The sequence below is a fragment of the Pseudonaja textilis genome, chromosome 1 (genome assembly GCF_049901715.1).
Source record: "Pseudonaja textilis isolate UNSWEBS1 chromosome 1, rPseTex1.2, whole genome shotgun sequence".
NCBI classification, from domain to species: domain Eukaryota; kingdom Metazoa; phylum Chordata; class Lepidosauria; order Squamata; family Elapidae; genus Pseudonaja; species Pseudonaja textilis.
Genome location: NC_141990.1, coordinates 55,197,054 through 55,222,950, shown reverse-complemented (window position 1 = coordinate 55,222,950; position 25,897 = coordinate 55,197,054). Strand labels below are relative to the sequence as shown.

The 25,897-nt window shown below is 37.9% G+C and overlaps 1 protein-coding gene and 1 long non-coding RNA gene across 3 annotated transcripts in view; one reads left to right on the top strand and one right to left on the bottom strand.

The window, feature by feature from the left end:
* The window catches only part of PLB1 (phospholipase B1), a 107,583-nt gene extending 89,824 nt beyond the window's left edge, over nucleotides 1–17,759 (top strand). The window contains exons 49-56 of the mRNA XM_026695620.2: nucleotides 1,532–1,612; nucleotides 3,069–3,134; nucleotides 4,042–4,136; nucleotides 5,082–5,163; nucleotides 7,298–7,402; nucleotides 9,938–10,033; nucleotides 14,535–14,609; nucleotides 16,584–17,759. Coding sequence (XP_026551405.2) covers nucleotides 1,532–1,612; nucleotides 3,069–3,134; nucleotides 4,042–4,136; nucleotides 5,082–5,163; nucleotides 7,298–7,402; nucleotides 9,938–10,033; nucleotides 14,535–14,609; nucleotides 16,584–16,802 — 819 coding nt within the window. The 3' untranslated portion in view covers nucleotides 16,803–17,759. The remainder of the gene's footprint in view (nucleotides 1–1,531; nucleotides 1,613–3,068; nucleotides 3,135–4,041; nucleotides 4,137–5,081; nucleotides 5,164–7,297; nucleotides 7,403–9,937; nucleotides 10,034–14,534; nucleotides 14,610–16,583) is intronic.
* LOC113433196 (uncharacterized) lies at nucleotides 4,793–24,489 on the bottom strand. 2 transcript variants are annotated; one of them, XR_015743886.1, is made up of 4 exons: nucleotides 24,115–24,489; nucleotides 21,824–21,956; nucleotides 6,857–6,951; nucleotides 4,793–5,127 (listed from the first exon to the last, which is right to left on the bottom strand). It is a non-coding gene; the product is annotated as an uncharacterized LOC113433196 (long non-coding RNA). The 2 variants fall into 2 exon arrangements; XR_015743884.1 differs by lacking the exons at nucleotides 4,793–5,127; nucleotides 6,857–6,951 and adding an exon at nucleotides 9,209–11,188 and having other exon boundaries at nucleotides 21,820–21,956.
* Between the last annotated feature and the right edge of the window lie 1,408 nt (nucleotides 24,490–25,897).

Genomic DNA, 25,897 nt, shown 5'->3' with positions numbered 1-25,897 from the left:
CAGAAGGAGTTCAGCTGATTGGAAGGAGGCTTTATCATGAAAAGAAAAAGGGAATTAATTTTCCTTTTTTCGTTTTCATGCCTCCTTTCATCTCTCTCTTTCTCCCTCACTCCACCTCCCTTTCTTCCCCTGTGTGTCTGATTATTCCTGGGAGCAGCTGAGTGGAAACATTGACATTTGAACAAAAGTCAGAATAACTGCTGGGTTCCCAGAGATCATGATCCCTGATTACAAAACAGAAAGAAGTGATGTCAAACACTGCAGGCATTCTTTGAAGTAAATGCGAAACAAAGTAACAGGCCAAGGAAAGAAATTAAATTAATGAGACAAGAAATCCGCAACATTAGTGATTCCCAGGCCAGGCCAGATTTTTGTGATATAAACTTGTTGCTCCAAAAATAGCTCTGTCCATTCCTTTTTGTCTTGCATATTACAAAATGTTTTCCACAGAATTACAGCCTCAGCGGTTCCAATAGTTGGCTGGTCCATGACGTAGGCTAAGTCCCAATCTCAGGAATACAAATGTACCCTCCACCAAAGCATTCCCCTTCATTCTTTCTTGTATTCCTAACAAGAATTCTCAGTTTTCATTACAGAAGAAATGTTTCTGCCTCTCCTTCTTTTACTTGTAGGTTGACATGAAAGTGTTACAGCCTTTACAAACTCAACCTCTCATATCCATTGTGAATTGAAGCCTCTAGTATAGAGGAACCCAGAGAAGCCATCTGTTTTTTTTCTTTTTCTTTCAAATGCATTGCCATTTGTCAAATATAAGGAAAACAAATCTGGCATTATTTCTTCTTTGGTGACTTTTGGCTGCTGTCTCCAATGTTCAAACAGACCACCACCCCTCCAGACAAAAGAACAGATTTCAGCCTGTTTATTTCTATAAGATCCAACCAAAGCATATTAATTTCATGGGTTTTACAATAGTCAGTGACAGACATGGTGTTGGGTTTGTCGCCAGAACTCATGATTTTCCCCCTCCTCCCATGCTTATAATTCATATTTCATATATTTTGCTAATCTATATCAACTTACATAAGTTTAGGGAAATGATGCAGGTTCCTTCAATCCATCCTGTTCCACATGCATTGCCTCTATTTCATATGGAGGGTTTCCCAGAAAGAGAAATGTGGTCAGCCAATGGGGAACAATTGAAGGATTCATTTGACTAAATGAAAACATTTGAGGTTGGATTAGAAGACCTCCAAGGTCCCTTCCAACTCTGTTATTCTGTTCTGTTAATGGATGTTTGAGAGAGTCTAAGGCTTGAAAGCAATTTGTGTTACTGATAAATAACATTGTTAAATTGAAACAGATAAGCTTTGGAATCCCCCTGAAATAATTCCTATTTCCATGGAACAGACCTGAGGTCACAAGTTCTAAACATTACCAAAAACAATCTCTATAGTTCCAAGGAAAGGATTTGGGGGCACCAGGGCAAAAGCACTTGAGGACATCTCTTATTATCCCCAAAGCAACTCTAACATTTATAATATTGGATCCCATTTCTTTTATTCTTCATTAGAACCTTAACTTTAAAGAGGACTGGAAGTTAGTCACCATCTTCATCGGAGTCAATGACCTCTGTCAACACTGTTTAGATAAGGTATGCCAACAGGATATTTGTAGGCAAACCTATTAAAACTAAGCCTTATTAAACCTACAATAGCATCATTCTTCAAATTCTAGCTATTCGATAAAATGGTTGTTAAAATTCACTTTGAGAGAGAACTGATAATTTATTATTTTATTTATTAGGTTTTTTTATCTTGCTTTTATTACTTTTTAAGTCACTCAAGGCAGCAACCATACATAAATTCCCTCCTATTCTCTCTGCAACAACTACCCTGGACTGAGGGAGAGTGACTGGCCCGAAGTCAACCAGCTGGCTTTTCATGCCTATGGTGGGACTAGAACTTATAGTCCCCTGGTTTCTAGGCCAGCACCCTAAATCACTACACCAAACTGATTCAGCTGTTTTCAGACATTCACAAGAATCCTCTATTTATTTGCAAAGTAAAATTTGAAAAGAGAAAGAATTGAGAAATCAAAACAAATGGAATACTTTAAAAAAAAAATCTGAAAAAATTTCAGAGAAGTAGCAGTTCTATAGCAAAACAGAAGAATCTTTTTCAATGTTGAAAACCAATTTGGATTAACCATTTTTGTATATGTGCCATGGGATATTGAGATTCTATAGAATAAAAGTACACATTTACAGATTTATTTTAACAAAGATCATTTTAACAAAAATCATTTGTTTTAACAAAGATCTTATCGGAAAAGACCAGCAGAGATTCAGATAACAATACTTAAATTTTCTGTTTGTGAACTTTATTTTAAATTTGTAAAATATATTTTTGCCCTTTTTTGAATAATAATTGTGAAACCACATTTCAGATTTTGAATATTATTGCAAATTATACTTTCTTTCTTGACTTAAACAAAGCTCATTTTATTTTCATATAAAGATTTTAAATTGGCTTACAATCCTTTTAGTTGGTTGAGGCAACTAAACTGCTTTCTAGCAACTTTATAAAGCATTAAAATACTCTTCCCATCTCTGTTCCCTCCAGATGTGTTGAGCTGGTTGGCTCAGGCTGCATGAAACCAATTAAACAAACTTTATAACCAATATTGAAGAAAAGAACAAGAGCAAAAATTAAAAGTGAATGGAGCAGCAAAACTACACTGTCAATATTCCTATTGAGCAGTACTGAAATTCAAATTAAATAATATTTTTCACTCTGCCAAGAAAGGATAGGGCTACAATACAGCGTACCCTGTATTAGAACACATTGCTTTAGAAAGGAGTTTTAAAAGGAAGGATTATTGTGAAAGGAATGCCTTATTTTGAATTGACAGTACTTTAACATTTTTAAGGAGATAGGTAAAAACCAGAATCTCAGATTGTTATGATTTGTGATAATTATAATAATGCATCATAAATACATGGCATTTTTATGAGTATAAAATATACCCTATATAGAGTACTTGGGCAAATCAAGCTGTTTCATGGACATTCCATATGGGTGAGCAATCTGGTATTCTATCTTTTTCAGGAGGCATATTCAGTGGAAAAATATATAAAGCACCTCCAGGAAGCTCTTGATATTCTTTACAAGGAGGTAAGAGTTTGAGACACTCTAGACGGCTGAATTCTTGCCACCTCTATTAAATGTTGCTTACTCCCTTGGCATTTTTCATTCCCACCATTCTATCCAAGTAGCTGGCATCAGTACAAACATCACTGAAGGATCATCCGGTGAATATGAAAACTAATGGTCAGGAACATGGATGGAATTGTAATATGAGGAAAATGACACCATGTTGCTATATTTTCATCACCTCAGATAACATGGAACTGGTTCCCTAAAGTGTACTATAAAAATAAAGACCTTCTGCTTGAGACAGCAGATGACACATTGTCATGCTGGTTTTGTCAATTTTCAGTATCCCAGGTTCTTTACTGGTACTGAGTTATGGATATTGGTGAAATAATTCAGGAAAGGATGAAGTAGAGTTTGTTCAGTTATCTTGAGGTTATGATCAGTCTAAAATTCCCCAATTTCATCTGTTGTTATCTTTTAATTCCATTTAAAATTGTGAGCAAAACAAACGTCAAAGCATACAGGTCGAGTTTGAACTGAGCTGCTTTCCCAGTAGTTCTGTTTTCCCCTTTGCCTAGGGCCATAGCCAAAGTAGGTGGCATAAATGTGTGGTCTGTTATGTTTATTAAAAAAAGCTTTGAGTTGCCAAAATTATCCAGTCATCATTAATGCCTGTAGAAAAAGCATTCCATCTTAGCAGAACTTACGTTCTGGTTGATTCGGTTTTAAGCTACAATGTAAATATCACGCATAATAGTGATGTGCAATAGCTCACTGCTGTTCATTTTTTTCTACTTCCTGGTCTGTGGGTTACACAAAGGCCAGGTATACTCAGAATTAATCCATGTATAACCTTTCTGTGTTGTTTGTTGAACAGCTTGTGCTTTGGGGGGATCAATAAAGCTAGTTATTTTCATTCCTGCAGCTCCCTCGGGCCTTTGTCAACATGGTGGAAATAATGGAGCTCACTGGACTGCGCCAGATAGAAAGGGAAGAATCCAAATGCATCCTTCCAGGGGTGTAAGTAAGCAGACCATGCATAGCAGTCTGAGAATTCTATTTTTAAGGCTAATCTGTATCTTCTTCATTCATAAAGCAGCCACAAAGAACTTTAAAATCTGTGCTCTGTCAGATACTATTGGTTTTGGGAGCTGTGAAGCAGCAGATGCTCCAAATATAACGCTAGGTTTTTCTGTAACTCACATGGGAGCAGCTCCTATTGATTTCTTTTAGAGATGCAGTTACTTAAGAGAGATAACTTTGAGTTCCAGGTTTTTCTGTTCAGATAAAAACAAAACTGAACACAATCCACAAAACCAGAACATAGACTTTAAAAGTATCTTGATTACAATATCTTCTACTTCTTATCTCAGTAACCACATCACAATAAACTCATTATTTTTGCTTGGTGCAGTGAAGTGTTTTGTTCACATTGCTAGTTTCATTCTCCAAGGTAAAAACAATGTAGAGCTTCAATATTTTTCTTGGAAACTTGCCTGGGATTTGGACCTTCTAAAGGAGGGATCAATGGTTTTCCATGTATTGATGACTAGCTCTAAGTAGCATTAACCAATCTAGCCAGCAATGGAGAATTCTGGGAACTGTAGTTCAGCAACAGTTAAAGGGCCATATGCTGGTTAGAGTCAAACTCCAATTCAATAAGCCACACAAAATTGATATCAGACAACAACAGATTTATGTGCTAAATTTGCTACATGTAAACTGGCATCTTTAGTTATAGTAACAATGTACTATCTTTAGACTAGAATAGAAGCATATTCTTCTGAGCAGTATATTATTAAGCCAAAGATCAAGAACTCCCATTATCATCCCAAACACAGAAAATGATACTGAAACTGACATGGAAAACTGACACAGATCTGCATATATTCATATTTTTTTCTAAACTCTTTAAATTTAAATTTGTTTATACTCATCTTTACTTTCAATGTTGCTCACTTTTAGGAGCCTTTGTCCATGCTTTCTAAATTCCTGGAATAACTCCGCTGCTCTGCAAGAAATGGAGATAATTAACAAAGATTTTCAGGTAAAAAAGTTCTTATTTATTTGATTCTAAGACCTCCACCATGCATTCTTTTAAGCAAACATCACAGGAATGAAACAAAATCTGTTATGAACTTCTTAAAACGTGATAGTGTAATCTATCAAAATAAAACTGGTCAGAGTCAGATTTAAATAAGATTCACAGAGAATGAGATTATTAAACCATTTATCAGATTAATAATGCACTACAAATAGGGCATAACTGAAAATATTACATGGTGGGGGAGTGAATTTGAAAAAGTTGACTTTAAAGACAATTGTGCAGGGGTGGACTGCTACCGGTTCTCCCCAGTTCGAGCAAACCGGTTGTTAATTTTATGGCTGGTTCAGTGAACTGGCAAATCCCACCCCTGTCTGGCCCCGCCCACCCTGCCCCGCCCCTCCCAGGAGTCCCCACGTGGCCCATTTTGGATCCCAGCTAAGCGCAGGGCTCACGAAGAGGCTCGGGGAGGCCAAAAAACAGGCTTCCTGGAAGCTCTGAAAGACCAGAAACGGGCCCATTTCCACCTTCCAGAGAGCCTCCGTAGCCCGGGGAGGGTGAAAATGCCCCGTTCCCATGGTGCAGGAGGCCAACTAGGCCATGCCCACCCTGGACACGCCCACCCAGCAGCTGGGCAGAGAACCGTTTGTTAAATTTTTTGAAGCCCACCCCTGCAATTGTGTGTGTGTGTTGGCTTTATTTGCAGTCTAAGAAAATATAGAACATTTGATAGAACAAAGTAGTCTTTGAAAGTGGTACTCATATGGAATGGGTTTAGATTGAGGGTGAAGGTTCATTCTCCGCGTTTGTGGGTTGGTTTCTGAACATTTTGTTACCAGGCTAGGTAACATCTTCAGTGGAGTTTAGGGGATGTCAGTGTTCTGTTTATAAGAGCTTAAGGTGTGAGGGTGTGAAGTGAGGATCTTGGGATGAGTCAGCAGTAAGTCATCATGTATGATGGGTCTTGTGATAAGGAGATTACATCAGGTCAGGGTCATTGGGAGGTGAATTGCTGGTGTATGTGTGTGTGTGGATTGCGTGGGTTGGTTGAGGATCGTTGCTGCCTCTGGTTGGCTGTGCAGTTGATTTCGATTTTGAGGGGTTTGTAAGCTGGTTGTAGGTTAATGTGTCTGTTGATGGAATTGCTTGTGGAGTCTCAGGCTTTGATGAACTCACGAGCGTGGTAGGTGGTAGCATGGCTGATGATTTTTGTGTTGCTCCAATCGAACTGGTGCTGTTTCGTGTTGGTGTGGGTAGGGTTTAGATTGTCTGGAGCTCCCTAATACTATATGGTTTATTTATTTTCTAAGTGTGGATACTAGAAAGCAAAAAGGCACCATTCATACATAAATGGCTCCGGAAAAATCTTAAGTTCATCAAAGCAAACAAACACATATGGTTTTTAATAGAAGCACTTTGCAATGCGTGCGTTGTTTCAGGTTCCGTCTGTAGCTTGAAGTTGGAAATTTTCAAGAATGATGATCAGCCAAGGTTTCTTGTTTCAGCAGTTGCATTCTTCTTCCACATACATTCGCTTGTGACTCATATCAAATCCCGTCTCTTTTTCCCGTTACCTTTATTTTGTGTACCAATTTCTATGTTTTTAATTTTTTCTAAACACTTAACTTGCAGTATAATTTATGCCGGAAATTTAATGTGACATGACATCTGATAACACAGTTATGGAAAGTCTTACTTTAAGAACATCAAAAGCAGTGTCTTTCCATTTGTCAGAGAATTATAATGAAAGAAGATCTTTGACATTCAGGATTATAACTGAAAAGACAGCAACTGAAAAAAGATGAAAATACAGTAATTAGGCAAAGTATGTTTTTTTAAAAAAAAATAGAAACCAAGTTGGACGGTTTTCTTATGATACTACCCTGTTTATATCACCATTTTTTTTTCTTTTCTAAGAAGCAGCAAAACAGGGGACCAAGTAAGTAGAACCATCATTTTCCACCGATGTCTCAGAAAGAGTACAATTTATTTCTGTTGATCAGAGTTGACACCCTAGAGAATCTGTATGAATTGAGTTTAAGTGTATAGTTTCTAGAAGGCAGATCATGTTTGAGTTAGCATTGGTAAACTGGAGAAAAAAAAAACGTGAAATTTACTCCTGTTCATTTCCAAACAGATTAAAAGTGCAATGCTATTCAACGGTGACCGTTATGATCAACGGGAAGATTTTGCCATTGTTGTGCAACCATTTTTCCGAAACACCTTCCTACCACTAGACAGTGTAAGTTGCTGTGTGTTGCTGAAGCCTTCATTATTACACTCGGATTTGTTTTACTGTGTACAAGACAGATACAAAGGGTGAGGATTACATCTTCTTTATAACATTATCTGCCTTGACTTCCAGGGAAACTGCAAAACAGAGGAGCAAGTAAGCAAAACCATCATTTCCCACCATTGTCCCGGAAACAGTACAATTTAATTCCGTTGATCAGGCTTGAGGCCACAAAGAATCTGTATCAATTAAGTTTATAGAAGGCAGGAATTAACTGATTCTGGATTTTAGACACAAGGAACTATCTCTTAAGATAATATGTTACACTATGCATGGGCACAAACACATACAGAAACTTCCATGTTTAATTATAAGAATTAACTAGGTAGCCTGCAATATAAGGAGCTGAATTAAAAGGAATATTTTAAGAAGTAGTTAAAAATATTTTTTAAAAATACTGACCTAATATGCAAGGACTTATGTATGAAGAATTAGGGCAATGCATATTACAATATTTTAGCAGGCCCATGAAAATGATAAGTGGGTTTAAAACATATTTTTTTATTCAAGTACATACAATTAATTATCTAAAATAACTCTTTCCAGTTCTAGCATCACATCAATTTAGCCCTACTTTGTGTATCTCTTCACTATTATTCCATCATTTCTCAGTTGATGAATTGGAACTGGAAAGCTGAATTGCTGAAATAGGTTGCAAGAAAATGCCAGGTGACAGGAAACCTTGGTAATTAACCCGTGATAATAAGCTTCTATGCTACTATTCACTACATTTGCAGTAATTGGAAGGAATTCTCAAAATTCACAATTTATTAGGTCTCAGAAATTATCCAGTAAAATAATTGAGCCTTGTCATCTTATATATTTAATATCTTCATTATGATATTTTTTTTTGTGGATTTAAAAGCTGTGATGGCACAGTGGTTAGAATGCAGCGCTACAGGCTACTTTTGCTAACTGTTAGCTGACTGCAGTTCGGCAGTTTGATTCTCAGCAGCTCAACTCAGCCTTCCATTCAGTGGTGGGATTCAATTTTTTTTCCTACTGGTTCTGTGGGTGTGGCTTGGTGGGCGTGGCAAGGAAAGGATACTGTAAAATCTGCCACCCCACTCTTGGGGGAAGGTTACTGCAAAATCACATTCCCTCCCCACCCCACTAACCTGCTTTCCAGCTTCGTTCTCCTGTGTAGGGTAACAACAGAAGACTCAGCCGATCAGCTGGTACTCAGGCAGTGGAGAATAGATGTGGGTGGGGCCAGTCAGAGGTAGTAATTGCTGGTTCTCCAAAATACTCAAAATTTCCACTGCCGGTTCTCCAGAACTGGTCAGAACCTGCTGAATACCACCTCTGCTTCCATCCTTCCGAGGTCTGTACAATGAGGACCCAGATTGTTGGGGTCAATATGCTGACTCTGTAAACCACTTAGAGGACTATAAAGCATGGTGAAGCAGTATATAAATCTAAGTGCTATTGCTAAGTCCATCGGATTTAAAGCAAGAATTTATTAGCTTCAAAAATAGTATTTCACACAATTGTAAGTTTTCTCTCATCTTTTCATTTTTGAACAGTAACTTATTTGCTTTCTATCCTTAGGTACTGAGAGCCTCTGATTGCCAAAGTGGCCTAGTGGATTAAAATAGTGCAAACATTTTAATTAAAACCAAAAATATTGAAAACAATTTAAAACAACAGTTAAAAGTTTATATTAAAAGCTTTTTAGAAGTGGACAAAGCAGTTAGACCTATCTATTCAGCAAGTAGTGCATTCCAAAGAGTTTGACCTCCTTCACCTGAAAAGCTTACTGTAACAGGGAGGATAATTCTTCAACGTACCTCTAATGACTGTGTGTGTGTTTGTGTTTACTGGGAGTGGGAATCATACAAAATGAGGCAATCTTTCAAAAGCCTACAACTAAATCGTAGTCAGCTTTCAAGTCAGCTATACCAGTGCTTTATCCTATTCATAAAGTACCTATGTAATTTGTGAGAATTGATGCTGACTTGGCAGCACATAATCAATCAAATGTCAGTGCTAAATTTTCACTCAGAAGTAAGATAAATACAGGGGACTGGATATGGATTTTAATCCTGTGTTAGGCGCTGGAGGGAAAATACCTTCCATCTTAATATAGTCATCCCTCTTTTTTTTCAAAGTAAGAAAAAGCACTGTGGTAGTCCTCTCTATTAAAAGGTAAATATTTATCAAAATTATCAATTGGAAAAAATGGTCCCCTGGACTTGAAGCATTATGGCTCTACAAATTTCAGAAGGGGTGTGTGTGTGTGTGTGTGTGTGTGTGTGTGTGTGTGTGTGTATGTGTGTAAAATGAGAAAAGCCAATTGATAACTGGTGGTTGCTGGAACAGCTATATTTATAATCTGTAACTTGTCTTGGTAGGTAAGATTTGACTAGCAAATCTTGGCTCAGAAACAGAAGACAAGGAGCCAAAATGTACATGAGAAATGCCAGGGATTTTCTAACAAGGAATAAATGATTATCTGAAATAATGATTTGTATTAAACCATAGGATGGGAAACCAGACCTGAGTTTCTTTGCAGTGGATTGCTTTCATTTCTCTGAGAGAGCTCATGCTGAGATGGCTGTGGCACTCTGGAATAATATGGTAAGTGAATCATAGAATCCCTGGATTCAAAGGGACCTCAGAACTCACCTAAGGCTTAGTCTCACATCCATCTTAATGTGTTTTCCTCCTGTCCTTAACATGGAAGAGACTGTATTGCTTCCTAACAGCCTACATATTATTGCACCTCAAAGTGAGCCTGCTCAGTGTTGCTGCTCTTACACAATTCAGTGGGAGTTGTTTCAGGGATTGGTGGATTCCCTATCATTATTTTCCCTTCCACGCAGCATCTGGCCAATCTTTAATTTTACCAAAAAACATTCTGAATGGATGGGGCCCACATTTCATCTAGGGAACAGGTGATCTGCCTTTCCACATGTCTTCTCTTTTCCAAGTCTGGGCTGGAAAAAACAGCTCCATATCTGGAGAATTTCCCAACCATTTCCACTGGCCAATCATAAAAAGGGATGGGTTTTGTGTAATAATTGCTTCCATTCTTTGGTGGGGTCACATCATGATGGCTTAAAAGTTCAAGTCCTAAGAATATTGATCTGATTGAACTTCTGGGTAGAATTTTTGAAAAATCACAATATATTCCAGAGGAATTTTCATAAATTTCAGTGATAGTACTGAGATAAGTAAAGTGAGAACATCAATATGACTATGAAAAAAAAGGAGTATGAAAATTGGAATATCAATATGACTGATGATCACTGAGTATTGTATCTTATGATTTATGATTGTATTTTATGATTATGATCATGATCTATCACCTGTTGCTTGTGTCAACTCATAAAACATATCTATGTCTGTTTTAGAGTTGCCATGAACTGTATACTGAGAGCTTATGCACCAGAGGCAAACTCCTTGTGTCTAATCATACTTGGCCAATAAAGAAATCCTATCCTATCCTTAAATACCATTGCTTTTTTTTCTTTGCAAGACTTGCCAATACTGAAAAGATTATCTTCCTTGCAACCTCTTCTGAAATTGCTGGAAATTGTGACAGCATAGTTTCCCACCATTCTGAGACAGGAAATACATGAAAGTATTTTTGTAAAAAAAAAAAAAAGAGAGAGAGAAAGAATGAGAAATACTTCTGCTCATTGATGTTGCATCATTCATTTGTTTTGGCCTTCAGCCTCACAAGTATCTTAGCTGTAGCCCTTGGCCAGCACAAAAGAGTGCCTTCTCCAGCTGCAAAAAAAAAAAATCAAAGTACACCTTTGGAGAATAATTAAGAATATCAATAATTTTTAGAAGGCTTTAAGCCTTATCAAAAAAATAATAATATGATTATCTAATTACTGTATATTATATAATATGTTTATATTATAAGATACCATGACCAATTTACAGAAATGGCCCACGGTGCTTTTCTTTGCCTTTTATGGATGTTATGATGCAAGAAACTGTTATTTTCTGAGCTAATCTAAGGACAATCTTGTTTCTGCCTTGTCCTCAGTCAACAAATAACAGAATAACAAAGTTGGAAGGGACTTTGGAGGACTTGTAATTCAACCCCCTGCTCAAATAGAAAACCCTATAACATTTCAGACAAATCCAATCTCTTCTTAAAAACCTCCTGTGTTGGGGCACCTACAACTCCTGGAGACAAGTTGTTCCACTGATATGTTGGAGACCAGTCATCCTTAAGAGCAAAATTTCCCTCTCATTCTGATACCATCCAATGACAACTTCAAAGTGTGTAATATCTGTTAGACTTTGACACCCATTACTCTGGAGAGAAATTAGCCTTCTCCGGTAACTGGAAAGAGACAGAGGATATGAATCAGTGATGAAGACAGCAAAAAATGTAAATAAGAAATGTCAGTATAGCTTTCTACCAACTCAAATCATTCATGAGTGACCCGGAATGATACTTTGTAGGATTAAAAATGCTTTGTGGTTCAGAAATTTATGAGCTGTTGTTCTTTGATTAGAAAATCCCTATTTAAAGTTGTTACATTTTCTTGAATTACTAGAGTGTTATGCATTTCTTTGGCTAGTGATTTTCCTAACTTTGTGCAAGAAGTTCTTTTAAAAATAATTATTCTGTCTCGAGGTTTTTCTGGGTCAGGCAATGTTAGAATATCTGGTGGAATTCTCTCTGAAGTCCTTCCAGTAAAGACTGCAGAGGGAGTATGCCAAATCAGCACATTCTCAGCTGTTTTTGCCAGCCACTTTTCTAAGCTTCCCATGATTTTTATTTTAGGCTGCTCTGTGTCAGTGAATGGTGCCGTCTTCCCAGGAAAGCACGTTCCCTGAAGCAAAAACACAGGGATAATATTTGCATAGTAATTTTATTAAATGCTACAATACAAAGATAAAAACTAATATTTTTTTTAAAAAAAATACAAAAATACAAAATGCAAATAATATAAAAGAAAAGGAAAATAAAAAGTAAGACAAAGAAATATATGATTTCCCCTTTCTTCACAATTATAGTAACTTAACATTCTCTTAAAATACAGCAAATAATATCTTCTTCCCATATTTCATCTCCCATCTATAAACAATCCTTCAGATAGCCTCCTTGTTCAATTCCAATCAGCAAAAATGAATTACAAATTACAGAGATAATATTATCTATTTTAACCTAGATCAGATAAACCATGTTTATATTCCTTCAGTTTATGTTGATTAGTAGAGCTGGGAAATACTTTGAATTTCATTATGGAAAGGTCTTTTGTAGCGTTTGGGAGCACAAATGCATCGTCTATCTATGAGTCACTAAAGAAGCAGCATTTAATGAGCAGCATTCACTACTGTTTCCCATGCAGTCTAAAGCATTGCACAATTCTTTTGTTTGTTAACTTCTACAATAATGATGAGAATCAGCAGGACCCAATAGAGAGATGATATAACATAGATCAGTATGTCTTATGTTATTGCATCTAATTAGATACTACCTACGTTGACATCTAATATTTTGGAAGCCTCTTGCTAGGAATGGAATTAGGGAGTGTTGGGGGGGGGGCGGGGTTAATGAAAAGGGTACATTCTATTACTGAGTTATGGTGCTTAGGATGAAAGCCTTAAGGAATAACTAAGTAGTTTAGGGCTAGTGGCTATACTTCTGTCTATCTCCTATAAATATGAATTATAGCCCAAACTGAATGGGAGAGGGAAAAAAGTTAAGGAAAGAAAAAGTTATGAATAACCTGTTTTTCAGTCTTTATAGCCAACCAATGACAAACGTGGATTAAGAAAATTAGAGTAAAACATCATAGCAATATCTCAAAAGTGCTTTTTCAAAAGGCAACTGAAGCTTCTTCAGTTCTGACTGACTTTGGCGGGAACTGAAGAAGTCTTGGATGAGAAGCGAAATGTCTTCAAGGAAAAACAAAGTCCAGTTGCCTTTTGAAAAAAGCCCTTTTGAGACAACCATAAACTGGATGGCTGAGAATCTCCATAGACATCATAGCAATATGACCACATTAAGAAACTATTTTGCCCGAACAGAGGTGAGGATATATGCCTGGTTACAGTGGAGCATGTTCCCTGATTTTAAGTTCATTGTGACCATGAGAACCAAGAAATGGATTGACTCTGCATCACACAAGCAGTTCAGGAAGTAGAACCAGAGCAAAATTTCCATGATTGCATAGCTTCATTTGATGCTGGAGCCCATCCAACAGGGCTATTGATAAATGTGTGCTACAATTGTTCTCTCTTCAAGAGGATGAAGCAATTAAGCTCTCTCCAGATCAGTAAGGAGATGGAAATGAGACTGGCTTGCAGACTATCTGAAGGCCTTATCATCTTTCTTGCTCTCATCCCTGTCAGGGATTCTAATCAGGTAGCTGGGATTCCATCTAAATAAAACTGAAGCAACAATCATAAAGTAATATTTATTGCCTGTTGGCATTGCCAGTTTCATTCCTTCTTTATGTTGCACTGTTTTTGAAGATGGCTGCTGAATCATCTTTTGGCTAGCAGCCAGCTAATTCCTGCAGTTCTGGCTATCTTTGGGAAGTTGGGATACTACCTTGGCAACTTATGCCTACTTATCCTCAAGTGAATCCATTAAAATAAGGGTCAGGTTTCACAGGTTTGACTTCTTTCGATTCATCTCTAGCCAAAGAGGCTCAACTATAGATACTTGTCACAGAGAAGTGGACAGTGTTATAGGGGACATATATTCTAGCCCTCCCACATTCATTTATTATTTCACCTTGTTAATTTGCTACTTAGCATGAGCTTCACAGTTGCTTGCAACAAGCTATTTTTATTCCTTTGATGTAAGTTTCTCTTCTGCAGGCTTTTAGTGCCCTGCTTTCAGGGGGTTTGTACAATTACTCAAGTATAAAATTCGTTGCCTTTATCCATAACAGGAAGCCTTGCTAACATTTTTATCTCATAATTATGTAAGTACAGTTATATATTACGAATTCCAGAAAGGCCAAAACAAGAATAACAGAATGCTACAATATAAAGGAGCAATATATTATTTTTTTAATGTGATTTACAGTGTTAGTGTGTGCCCATATAAAGATTATAGGATTCAGTTTCTGTTGGAAACTCTTTGTCTCTCTTTCAGCTGGAGCCGGTTGGCTATAAGCAGCCATATAAACATTTCACAAAGGAAAGGCTGAAGCTCAAGTGTCCAACCTCAGTAAGTAGCAAGTTAGCTCCTTTAAAACTCTAAGTCTGTAACATGAACATAAAAGCACAAGAAAGGTCCTTCTGAATCTGGGTGAAATCTAAAAACCATCTGGTTCAATATCCAGGCAAAGCAGACGCTTCTTGGAAGCTGATAAGCAGCACCTAAGCCTCTTTCCCACATGGAGCCATTAATTCCAAAGGTAGTACATATTTACCATATCCTGGTAACTGTTAGACTCAGTAACTATGTTTTCACCTCGCAGTTTGAATCCGTCCAACAAGCCCCCGCGTTGAAAACTTTTTAAATGATAAACTAGATCTGATGTTTCTGGTATGGGAGCACTGCTGTGCAGGATTTATTTAAAAAATAAATAAATCCAAACAGCCAAATTAGACTGTTTTCTTCTTTTTCCTTCTCCTCCTCCTGCTCCTCCCCCTTTTCTTCAAAATGCCAGGGATATTTGCTGATAGTTCATCCAGACCAAATCTCCCATTTTTTTAAAAAAAAATTCAATTAGCTTTTCATTGTTTTTAATAAACAAAAGAAAAAGGAGAAAAACAAAATGATGATAGAAATACATACATTGTCAAAGAAAAGAAGAAAGCATGCATAAAATGTGCTTTTAGCAAAAAAGTGAAAGAAATATGACAAAGGAAAAAATGATGTATGTCATTATAACGAACAGTTGCAATTCTATATATACTTATCTAATGCTTATCTACATATAGTACTATATGTAGATATTTTAATAGTTTTATGTAACTTCTTTTTGACCTATTGTATACTGTATAAAAGACTCCCAGATTTCATTATACTTGTCCATATAAAATCTCCATCCGTTCATAGGCAATTCGTTCATTAGTGGCAAAGCCAATCATGTCTTAATCCACTGTTTTGTTTTTTCATTTTTAACAGCCTCCAGCAATTATTAAATTGGGACAAATTATTAACACTTTCCAGTCATATTTTTCCCAATTAATATTATCATGCCTGGTTTTTAGAATGGTTCTATCCCATATAGAAGAAGTACATACTATGAAATTTCCCTAAAGTTGTAAATATTTCTGAATGAGAGAGGAAGAGACAGACTGAGTTCACAGACTACAGCAAATAGTCTAAAAACAGATGTCAGAAACAGTTTTATGGAAGTGGGTAATAATGTACAATACAATGGAAAAAGAAGCCTGTGCAAAAAGTGAAGCTTTTTAGCATGAGTAAAGCATCACAGAGAAAATAATGATAATAAGAAGAGTTAAGACAGTAATGAAAAGAATGGACCATCTCCAGGCATCAGTAGTAAAAAATTCTCCTTACCTGTATTTCATTTGTGTTAAAGTAAAATTTAAATTTATTAAAAAGTGCCAATCCACCATGAGATTTATGCAGTATATGAACAATCTGCCTGCCTAAAAATTTAGGTAGTATCAAGACTAGTATAACCTCTTCAAGTCATATTTGTCCCACTTCTAATGGAGGCACGGCTAGATCTTCTTTTCAGGAAAAAAAAAAAAAAAAACATCAGGAAAGGATGCCACAGAGCTGAGAAGGATTAATTTTTTTAAAAAAGGCCTGGGATTTGCTTGTAAGCAGGATACTAGTAGGGCCTGGTAGAGAAAGGGAAATCTGCTACAATAACGAATGAAAGATGACAGCAAATGAAGAATAGATACGTTAAGAACGGAAAGGATTTAAGCAATTATGTATACCATTATGCTGATATAAGTACAGGGATTGAGGATAATTACATTAACCACATTTTTGCCGTAAAATCCTTCTTAATATATTTAATGATGTTTATTTAAATTTGCAATGATGTTTACTTAAATTTGCATAAGTCTCACCTGGATAGGAGAAGTTCCATCCCCATTTTATTGCTTTGCTATTGAGAAGAAATGTTTACTCTCTCATACCCTCAGAATAGAGCAATCTGTCATAAATAGACCAATCTCTAAAGGTTTTGTAAATGTTTTCTTTCTGCTGTAGGAATACCCATATCTTTTCACAACAAGAAACAGCCAGATGCACAATTCAGTACTGGAAACAAAGTCCAATGGAGACAGCATACCTTACTGGGCTGTGATTATAGCGGCCACAGCTGGAATTTTGGCAGGATCCCTGATTGTTTGGGGTCTGATGACTCATAAAATCAACAAACACTCAAGGGCAAGAGATGCGGCAGCTGAAGAGAAGACAACGTTTTAAATGTGCATCTGAGCCAAAGAGGTTTAACATATGCTACCTCTAGTGACATGAAAAAAGCAACATGGAAGCTTTGCACTTGCTATTTTTAACTACAGTTTTCCATCTAAAAGTGGAATAAATGATCTCATCCCATCTTGAATAGCTAGACCTAGTGAAAGCTAATGCTTAGCAGTTATTAAACGTGGGAAATATAAAGAGATCTTACATGGCAAATAAAAAAATAATATATGTAATCTCCTTTTCCATTAAATACAGTATCACTTTTTCATAACGTTGTAATTATCCAGTTTTGTGCCTCTTACGAGATTTTATCATGTGTCTAGATCACATTGTCTCCCCTTTGTGATTCCCTTGCCATCTCTCTAGTTGTAATCCTCTCCGTCTTTTCTCTTAGCTCAGAAGGTAAACCTGAAATAACTGCACAATGAATTTGGAATGGTAGTTCACAGGTGCTCTCCACATGGAAGCATCTATATTTTTTGTTGGTGTAACGAAGATGCCAAGTTTCCAGTGTTACTAATTTGTCCCCTGTAACAGGGTATTCCACTGGATTCATAAGATTCAATAAATACTATCATACAACCCTTCTGGATTCTCCCCCCCACCCCCACCCCCGGTCACTTATTACAGATATAGCTAGCAGCACTCTTTCATTTTGTTTTCTCCAGCCTAGTTCTATTAGCAAAATTCCCATTTGGATAATGATAATGCTCACTTTCTTCACCTGTTGATAATGCTGCTTCTTGCCTTTCTAAATTGCCTTCAAGAGAAGACATTTTCCCTTCTTCTCTTGAATATTATAGTCTAAGGCAGGGGTGTCAAATGTGCGGCTCACGGGCCAGATGCTGGCCACATGCTGGCCACGCCCACCTCCGGTTTAGTGAAGGGGAAAAAAGTGTTGAATTGTCCTGTGGCAAGTTATCCTGTGGCAAATTGGCTGTAGTGAGTTGGCTGTGACGAGTTGTTCTTGCAAATAGAGAAATGGATTGCCCACAAACTTCACTGAACTGCAATTCTGCACAGAAAATAGTTTCATTGCAATCTGGAATATATTGCAGTTGATGCAAATAAATCTTAGCACCATTAATATGGTAAGATCACAAAGAGTTGGTGATGTTTTTAATCTGGGATAGACTGAAAAATAACAGTTTGAATGCTTTATTTGTGTATGTAACACTCAATTACACAACTGGGCTATAAGTGTAGCTAATTGTTTTTAGCAATTCATTCCCGGATTAATTTGCTGATGACACAACAGTGAGTGTCTCATTTGAGACGACGAATCCGCATACAGACAGGAGGTCATAAACTTGCCTTGTGGTGTAACTGGAACAATCTGGAACTGAACACACTCAAAACTGTAGAAATGGTGGTAGACTTTAGAAGAAACCCTCCCATACTATCACCTCTTACAATACTAGACAACACAGTATCAACAGTAGAGACCTTCAAATTTCTAGGTTCTGCTATATCAAGTGACCTAAAATGGACACCTAACATCAAAAACATCATCAAAAAAGCACAACAAAGAACGTTCTTTCTGCGCCAACTCAGAAAGCTCAAACTGCTCGAGAAGCTGTTGATACAGTCCTACAGAGGAATTATTGAGTCTATCATCTGCACCTTTATAACTGTCTGGTTTGGTTCTGCAACCCAATAGGACAGACCCAGACTTCAGAGGATAATTAGGACTGCAGAAAAAACAATTACTACCAACCTGCCTTCAGTCAAGGACCTGAATACTGCACGAGTCAAAAAGAGGGCTGTGAAAATATTTACAGACCCCTCACATCCCAGACATAAACTGTTTCAACTCTTTCCCTCAAAACGATGCTATAGAGCACTGCACACAAGAACAACTAGACACAAGAACAGTTTTTCCCCCAAAAGCCATCACTCTGCAAAACAAATAATTCCCTCAACACTGTTCAACTATTACATTACTGATAATCTTCTCATTGCTCCTTATCACCCATCCCCTCCCACTTGTGACAGCATGACTGTAACTTTGTCACTTCTATACTTACGATTTATATTCATAGTTTCCTAGTATGATTTGATTGCTTATTGTACCCTATGATTATCGTTAAGTGTCGTACCTTATGATTCTCAACTCTTAACAAATATATCTTTTCTTTTATGTATACTGAGAGTATTTACACCAAGACAAATTCCTCGTGTATCCAATCACACTTGGCCAATAAAGTGTTCTATTCTATTCTATTCTATTCTATTCTATTCTATTCTATTCTATTCTATTCTATTCTATTCTATAGAAATTCAACAGTAGAGATGTACTGTGCTGATTGGAGATTAGCATTCAATTATAGGTTATAGCTAGCCAGGAGACAGCATCTATTCAATTTTGGCTGATCTAGAAAAGTTATGCATAGTGAACCTAGGATCGGGAGCTACCAGAAATCTCAAGTTGTAGGTTGGACTGAGAAATTGAAAAAAGGCTATGACAAATCTTTTCCGCATTTTTTGCTGAGAAAATGACAGTCTTCGGACATTGAACTTAACTTGGACTGTTTATTTACCAACAATTTAAAAGATAGAATGAACATTTTCAGGATGAAAAATAAGTTACATGTGCTAAAATAATTAGGGGATAGGAAGACCCAAAATTTTGTAATAAATATTTGGGAAAAAACTATTTTTGAAACTTAGCCTCTATCTTAACTATGGACTAGTTAAAGCATTTTCTTTTAACCACCCTGCAACTCTGATTACTCAATGCTGGATAATCTCAGATTCTAATCTTAGGATGCAGGAGGCAGAACACAGGATTAAGTTATATATTCTAAGACTGTAGTCAAATTTGCACCTGCCTTTTCTCTTATCACTCAAGCAAGATTTCACTGCAGCAGTGCTTAGATTCACAATCCAACATACCAACCATCTTCATGCATCAATTACAGAGCAACAAATATCTAGACAGCATCATGAATTTGGGAAGAGGTTTTAATCTGTTCCGGATTACTGAGCTAGAGAATCTATTCCTCCAAAATAGCCTGGCTCCATATACCACACAGATATGCCTCCTGCAGTACATACCAAATGCCAGTACATAGTTGTCCATGAGCAGATATAAAATCTAAACAAAAAATCCTACTAATCTTGAATGTATTTTTGTCTTGTCCTAGCACACACAAACACACAGACAGACAGACACATAGAGAGATCCTGCCTTGGCTTTGAAGTCTCTCACTCTGGCAATACTGCTAGGAGGCAATATCAAGTGGACTTCTATTGATCTCAAAAAAACAAAACAGGGTTAAACTGGATGAGAGATCATCAGGAAATTTTAGAGTTATAGCAGAGACTGGGACATTAAAAAGCATCCAGAAAGAAGGCAGAAACAGTTGACTTCTGTACTACAGGAAAAGGAGATAGATGTGCCCTTGCAGTCAACAGGAGCCAAGCACAATCCCAAGGAGAGCTTGCATTATCTCTATTATTATTATCTTCATTAACAACTTAGATGAGGGAATAGAAGGGGAACTTACCAAATTTGCAGATGATACTTAGCTGGCAGGAATAGCTAACATCCAAGAAGATAGGCTCAAGATCCAGATGGATCTTGAGAGACTAGAACACTGGGCCATATCTAACAAAATGAAATTCAATGTAGAGAAAAGCAAAGTCCTACACTTAGGCAAGAAAAACCAAAAGTACACATATAGACTGGGTGAAACCAGGCTCAATAGCAAAAACTGTGAGAGGGATCTTGGAGTCAGTGGACAACCAGCTAAATATGAGCAAGCAGTGTGCAAAAAGCTAATGCAATCCTAAATTGTATTAACAGAGGGATACAATCAAGATCAAGGGAAGTACTAATACCACTCTATAAAGCCTTAGGAAGACCACACCTAGAGTACTGCACCCAGTTTTGTTCACCACATTATAAAAAAGATTTTGAGACTCTAGAAAAAGTACAGAGAAGAGCAACCAGGGTGATTAGGGACTGGAGACTAAGGCATACGAAGAACAGTTACAGCAACTGGGCTTGGCTGGTTTAGTAAAGAGAAGGATCAGGGGAGACATGTTAGAGGTCTTCCAATATTTGAGGGGCTGCCACAGAGAGGAAGGGGTCAAGCTATTTTCTAAAGCGCCTGTAGGCCAGACAAGGAATAATGGATGGAAACTGAACAAGGAGAGATTTAACCTGGAAAGAAGGAGAAACTTTCTGACAGTGAGAACAATCAACCAATGGAACAGCTTGCCCTCGGAAGTTGTGGGAGCGCCACCACTTGAGACTTTCAAGAAGAGATTGGACTGCCATTTGTCAGAAATGGTATAGGGTCTCCTGCTTGGGCAGGGAGTGGACTAGATGACCTACAAGGTCCCTTCCAACTCTGATTATATGTTATCTGTTATTATATCATCATCATCATCATCATCATCATCATCATCACATTAATCATCATCATCTTTATTCTGGCAGTTGATCAAGTCCCTTTCCATCCGGCCCACAGAATTTTACAAGCAGCACAGAAGCCTGGTTATTTAATAAATACTTGTATCTCACCCCAAATGGCATGTTAAAAAATGACGCAATAAATAGAATGCACCCTTCAGTTGATGGAAAAGTGACAACTCCCCTCCAAAATAGATTCAACTTTTCCACCAGGCCGCCCACCAGCTGGGGCCCTTGAGTCTGATGCCTTCCCTCTGCAGTCATCGTTAAGGAAAAATGTCATGAGGCTGCCAATTAAGACTGTGTAGCCGAGCCACATTTCACGGGCTGTCTTTGTTTACAGTCAACAATTAACAATATAATTGCTTTTGGCTTTTCTATCCAGTCTTTGTCAGTTGGTCTCCAAAACACTTTTGCAAATGTTTGTTGACCTTTCTGCTGGGGCTTCTCACCATTTTGCCTTCTTTCTGGCATACAAAGTAAGAAAGAATGTCAACGTTAAATCAGCAGAAACAGCCCTTACTCTTTGCAAGTATGCCCTGCTCCCTATTGCAATGTTCCTGCAAGCTTGCTTTAGGAGGGATTTGCTTTACCTACTCACCTTGGGGGCCTGGGGGAGGCAAGATTCTTTGAAAGGGGAAGGAACTGCCTCCTTTCCTTGCAGTTGCTGTTTATGTAGTAGTATGCATACTCCACTTCCCACCTTCAATGAATGAATGAATTCAGCATGGCTCCTGGTAGTTTACAAATAAGAGTAAAAAGAGACCTAAGTTTGCAAAGTAATAATAAGGCCAACCCACCCACTCACCCACCTGCACCCAGTGGTGAGGAATGGTGTATTGAACAATATGGTTTTTAAAGGCATAATTACTAATAATAAATAATGGAAGCAAACAGGTTGCCAGCCAGACTTCTGGAGAGGCTATTTCAAGTGCCAAGGAAGAGAATCTGAGAAATTCTGCCTCTGGACCTCCCTATCAATGTCTTTCATGGTAGGACTTTCGGCATCACTTGCTGGAAGAAGTTTAAATTACAGAGTGGTTCTACTTGAAGGAGGTAGTCCAAAAATATCAAACAGCCAAGCTATATATGTTAAAACCAGGGGTGGTTTCTACCGGTTCTGTCCACCTCTGTAGAACCAGTAGCTCTGAAGAGCAGCAGACATAGAACCGGTTCTATGTCTGCTGATGTTTTTGCCCACCTGCCCACCTGGGCTCTTACCTGATCTTTATTTCCTGATTTTTCAACTTCAGCTGCCGAATGAGGCACAGCTGTAGTTAAAAAAGCAGGAAAAGAGGGCTGTTTCAAAGGCTGCTTCTCAGCACGCACCGTGCTAATGATGATTAACAGGTGCACGCGGCTCACAGCCCGCAAGGAAGCTCATAAATCCCGAACCGGTAGTTAACCCTGTCGTATCCCACCCCTGGTTAAAACCAGTACTTTTGAATATTACCTGGGACTTATCAAAAGCCCATGCAGTGACCGGAACTACGGTTTTAGAGCTAAAATGTTTCTGATTAATGTTTCCTTTATTAAAATAATCCCTATTGAAACTGGAGTGAGAGTGGAGGCTTTACATTTATTCAGCCCCTTCATATAAATATATTTTCATAAGTACATCCAATAGAACTGGGAAAGCACTTAAAGCTGCCCTAATTTTGACTCTTCCCCCCACCTCTTCCTTGGGTTGACTGTATGTTAAACATACCCAGCAGGGGTTCCATTTAGAAAAAGCAGTTGGGAGGAGTCACTGCTCCAGCTGGTTGTCCATGTTTAGTTGCCTGTAATGTTGCCTTTATAGTGCTTCTGTATCCAGTCAACTCCCAGCTTAAGCTGATTAAAAGAATTACAATAAATTAGCAAAGTAGAAAAGGGATGCGGCAGAAATCCTTTTGCTTGCACCAAAAGCTGGCTATATGAAGTAGATATATAGACCTAGAAAACCTAGAACTACGCTGCCTTCGATCCGATCTAAGTATAGTACTGTATATATAATCATACATTGCAATGTCCTACCTGTCAATGAATACTTCAGCTTCAACCATAACAACACAAGAGCACACAATAGATACAAACTCAAGGTTAACCGCACCAAAACTGATTGCAGGAAATACGACTTCAGCAACAGAGTGGTCAATGTCTGGAATACTCTACCTGACTCTGTGGTTTCTTCCCCAAACCCCAAAAACTTTAACCTTAGACTGTCTACTATTGACCTCACTCCTTTCCTAAAAGGTCTGTAGGGGATATGCATAAGCGCACCAACGTGCCTACCGTCCCTGTCCTATTGTTTCTTTTTATTTTTCTTATATGTATCCATTTCATGTATTCATAACTATGTTTATTCTTATACCTATTATCTTGTAAGCGATTGACAAATCAAATAAATAAATAAATAAATAAAAGAAAAGTATAAATATTAACCTGAAAAAGACTTCTAAAACTCTGGGGAGTATCTGCTTAAGGAGGAAGACAACCGAGTGCAATACAATGTCATTTAAGTCAATATGTCTAGGATTGTTTATTACAGACCTCCACATGTTTAAATATTTTATCCCATTCCAAATTCCAATGCCTGGGCTCATTCAGAGATATTTTAAGTGTCACTAATAGCACTCAGCAGTTGGCTATCATTACTCATCCAGTAGCTGGCAAAACATGATTCTTGCTCATCTTGGCAATCATTTGGATTAGGCCTAATTAGTTGTTATGATCCAGGTAGTCAAGGCAGGCCTCCAGAGAGTTCTTTATTTCTCTCAATAAGGCCACCCCCCTCCCCAAAAATAACGGATAAGGCTTCACACTCACGCTACCCTGAAGGCAACCACCCTCAATCTACCCAAAACAGTCCCCTTGGTACGAAGAAAGCCAACAGAGTAGGAGCATGCTCACAGGGCAAGGTCCAAGGTTCAAGTCCAGTCCACAAGAAATGGCAGTCTTTCAGGACAAAGAACAGGCCCCAGGTCCATGCACTCTTCCAAAGGCACTGTGAAGTAAAGACCAAATACAGGCCACAAGAGAAGGGCTGACTCCAAAACACAATGCGAAGAGCAATCTTCCAAGTGAGGCAAGGCAAACAGTACAGGCACTAGTCAAAGCAGGGGGAATGTAAGCCAATTGTTGGCAAAGACTAATTCCCCATGGCTTCTTCTTAAGTTACTCCCCTCCAGGTGTTCCTTGTGAGGTGGGGTGGGGTGACCTCCTCCCCAGTAGCCTTGCAATCCTTCCCTGGGCTTGCTTACTCTCCACTCTCTCTTGTCCTTGAATGAGTGAATTAGACAACTGTTCCTCATTATAGGGGATTTTCTGCCTATCCTCTTCTGTGTCTGTGTAGGCAGGCAGTTCTCTGTCTGGTCAACTACCTCCCCCAATGCTTGAGGGTCCCAGAACAGCATTTTCCTCACCCCCTGGCCTCTCCAAACATCCAAAGATGCCTTCCCTATCAGATGATCCCAGTTCCTCCTCCTCCAAACTGGACTCTGATGGGTCCATGACATTAGTAATAGAGACCATCAAGATGCCCTAGGGCTATAGGCAGGAGGGGCAATTTTAAAAAAAAATGCTTTGGAAGCAAGTGACAGTGATCCACCTTCGTTTAATTGCTAACATAACTCTACAGAAGTGTCCATGTAGTCATCAGGAGAGACACTTCATCTTAGGTACATTAATTCAGTTTATTTGTTTGTTAAATTTATTTGCCACCAATCTCAGCTTGGGACTACCCTGGGTGGTTTACAACAATCAAAAAGGAAAAAGATTTTTAAAAAGATAAAAATCAAACAATAAAGAAACAAACAATAAAAAGCAATGGAAACCCAATGATATGAAATTAAAAAGAGGAGTGGAGAGGGAGCAGGAAGTACAGGGGGAAGGTTGAGATCAACCAATTAGTCCAGCAGCCACCTCCAGGGATGTACTTCCCTATTGGGTCCCCAGGCCAATCTACAGAATCCGGTCTTCAGGCCCTTGTGAAAGGATGGAGGTGGGAAAGCCTCACCTCAGAGGGCAGTTAATTTATTAAGTCAAGTTTAGCTCCATGTGACTGTATGGTCTTGACCTATCCTTAGTAATAACTTATAACTTTTCCAAGGATGTATCAGTAATTTCTTAGATGTATTAGTAATTTCTTCCCTGTCTTCTATTTCCCTCAGCCTTGTCAAGCATAAGTACTTTTTTCTAATCTGTCTGATGATGTTACCTAGTATGGTAATGAAATGTCTGCAGGAAAGCCACCAAGCTCAGAAAGCACCAAGGACCCCACATTCCCATCCATCATCTGTTTACCACATGCTTTAAATGGTTATCTACTTGCTGATTATTACCTTGAAGTTTCAGATTAATTGGATTCATTCTTATAGTCCACAGAACTCTCAGTAACTGTTCCCAAACCAACTATTTGGAGGTATCTGTTACTTCTCAATTGTAAAATTCCATTTGAAGGATTTGCTTTAACTGTTCTGATCCTTGTTGTGGATGAAATGTTTATTTATTAAATGTATATGCCCCCATCTCACTCTACAAAGCAATTCTTTATAAAATGTTCTTATTCTTCATGCTCTTGTCTAAGTTTAGCAGTGTTTTCCTTTTATTTCCTTCTTATGTCTCCAGCCCACTGACCCTCTACATTTATTCTTGAATCCAAGAAAATAAAATCATTCTCTTCCATTTTTTACTT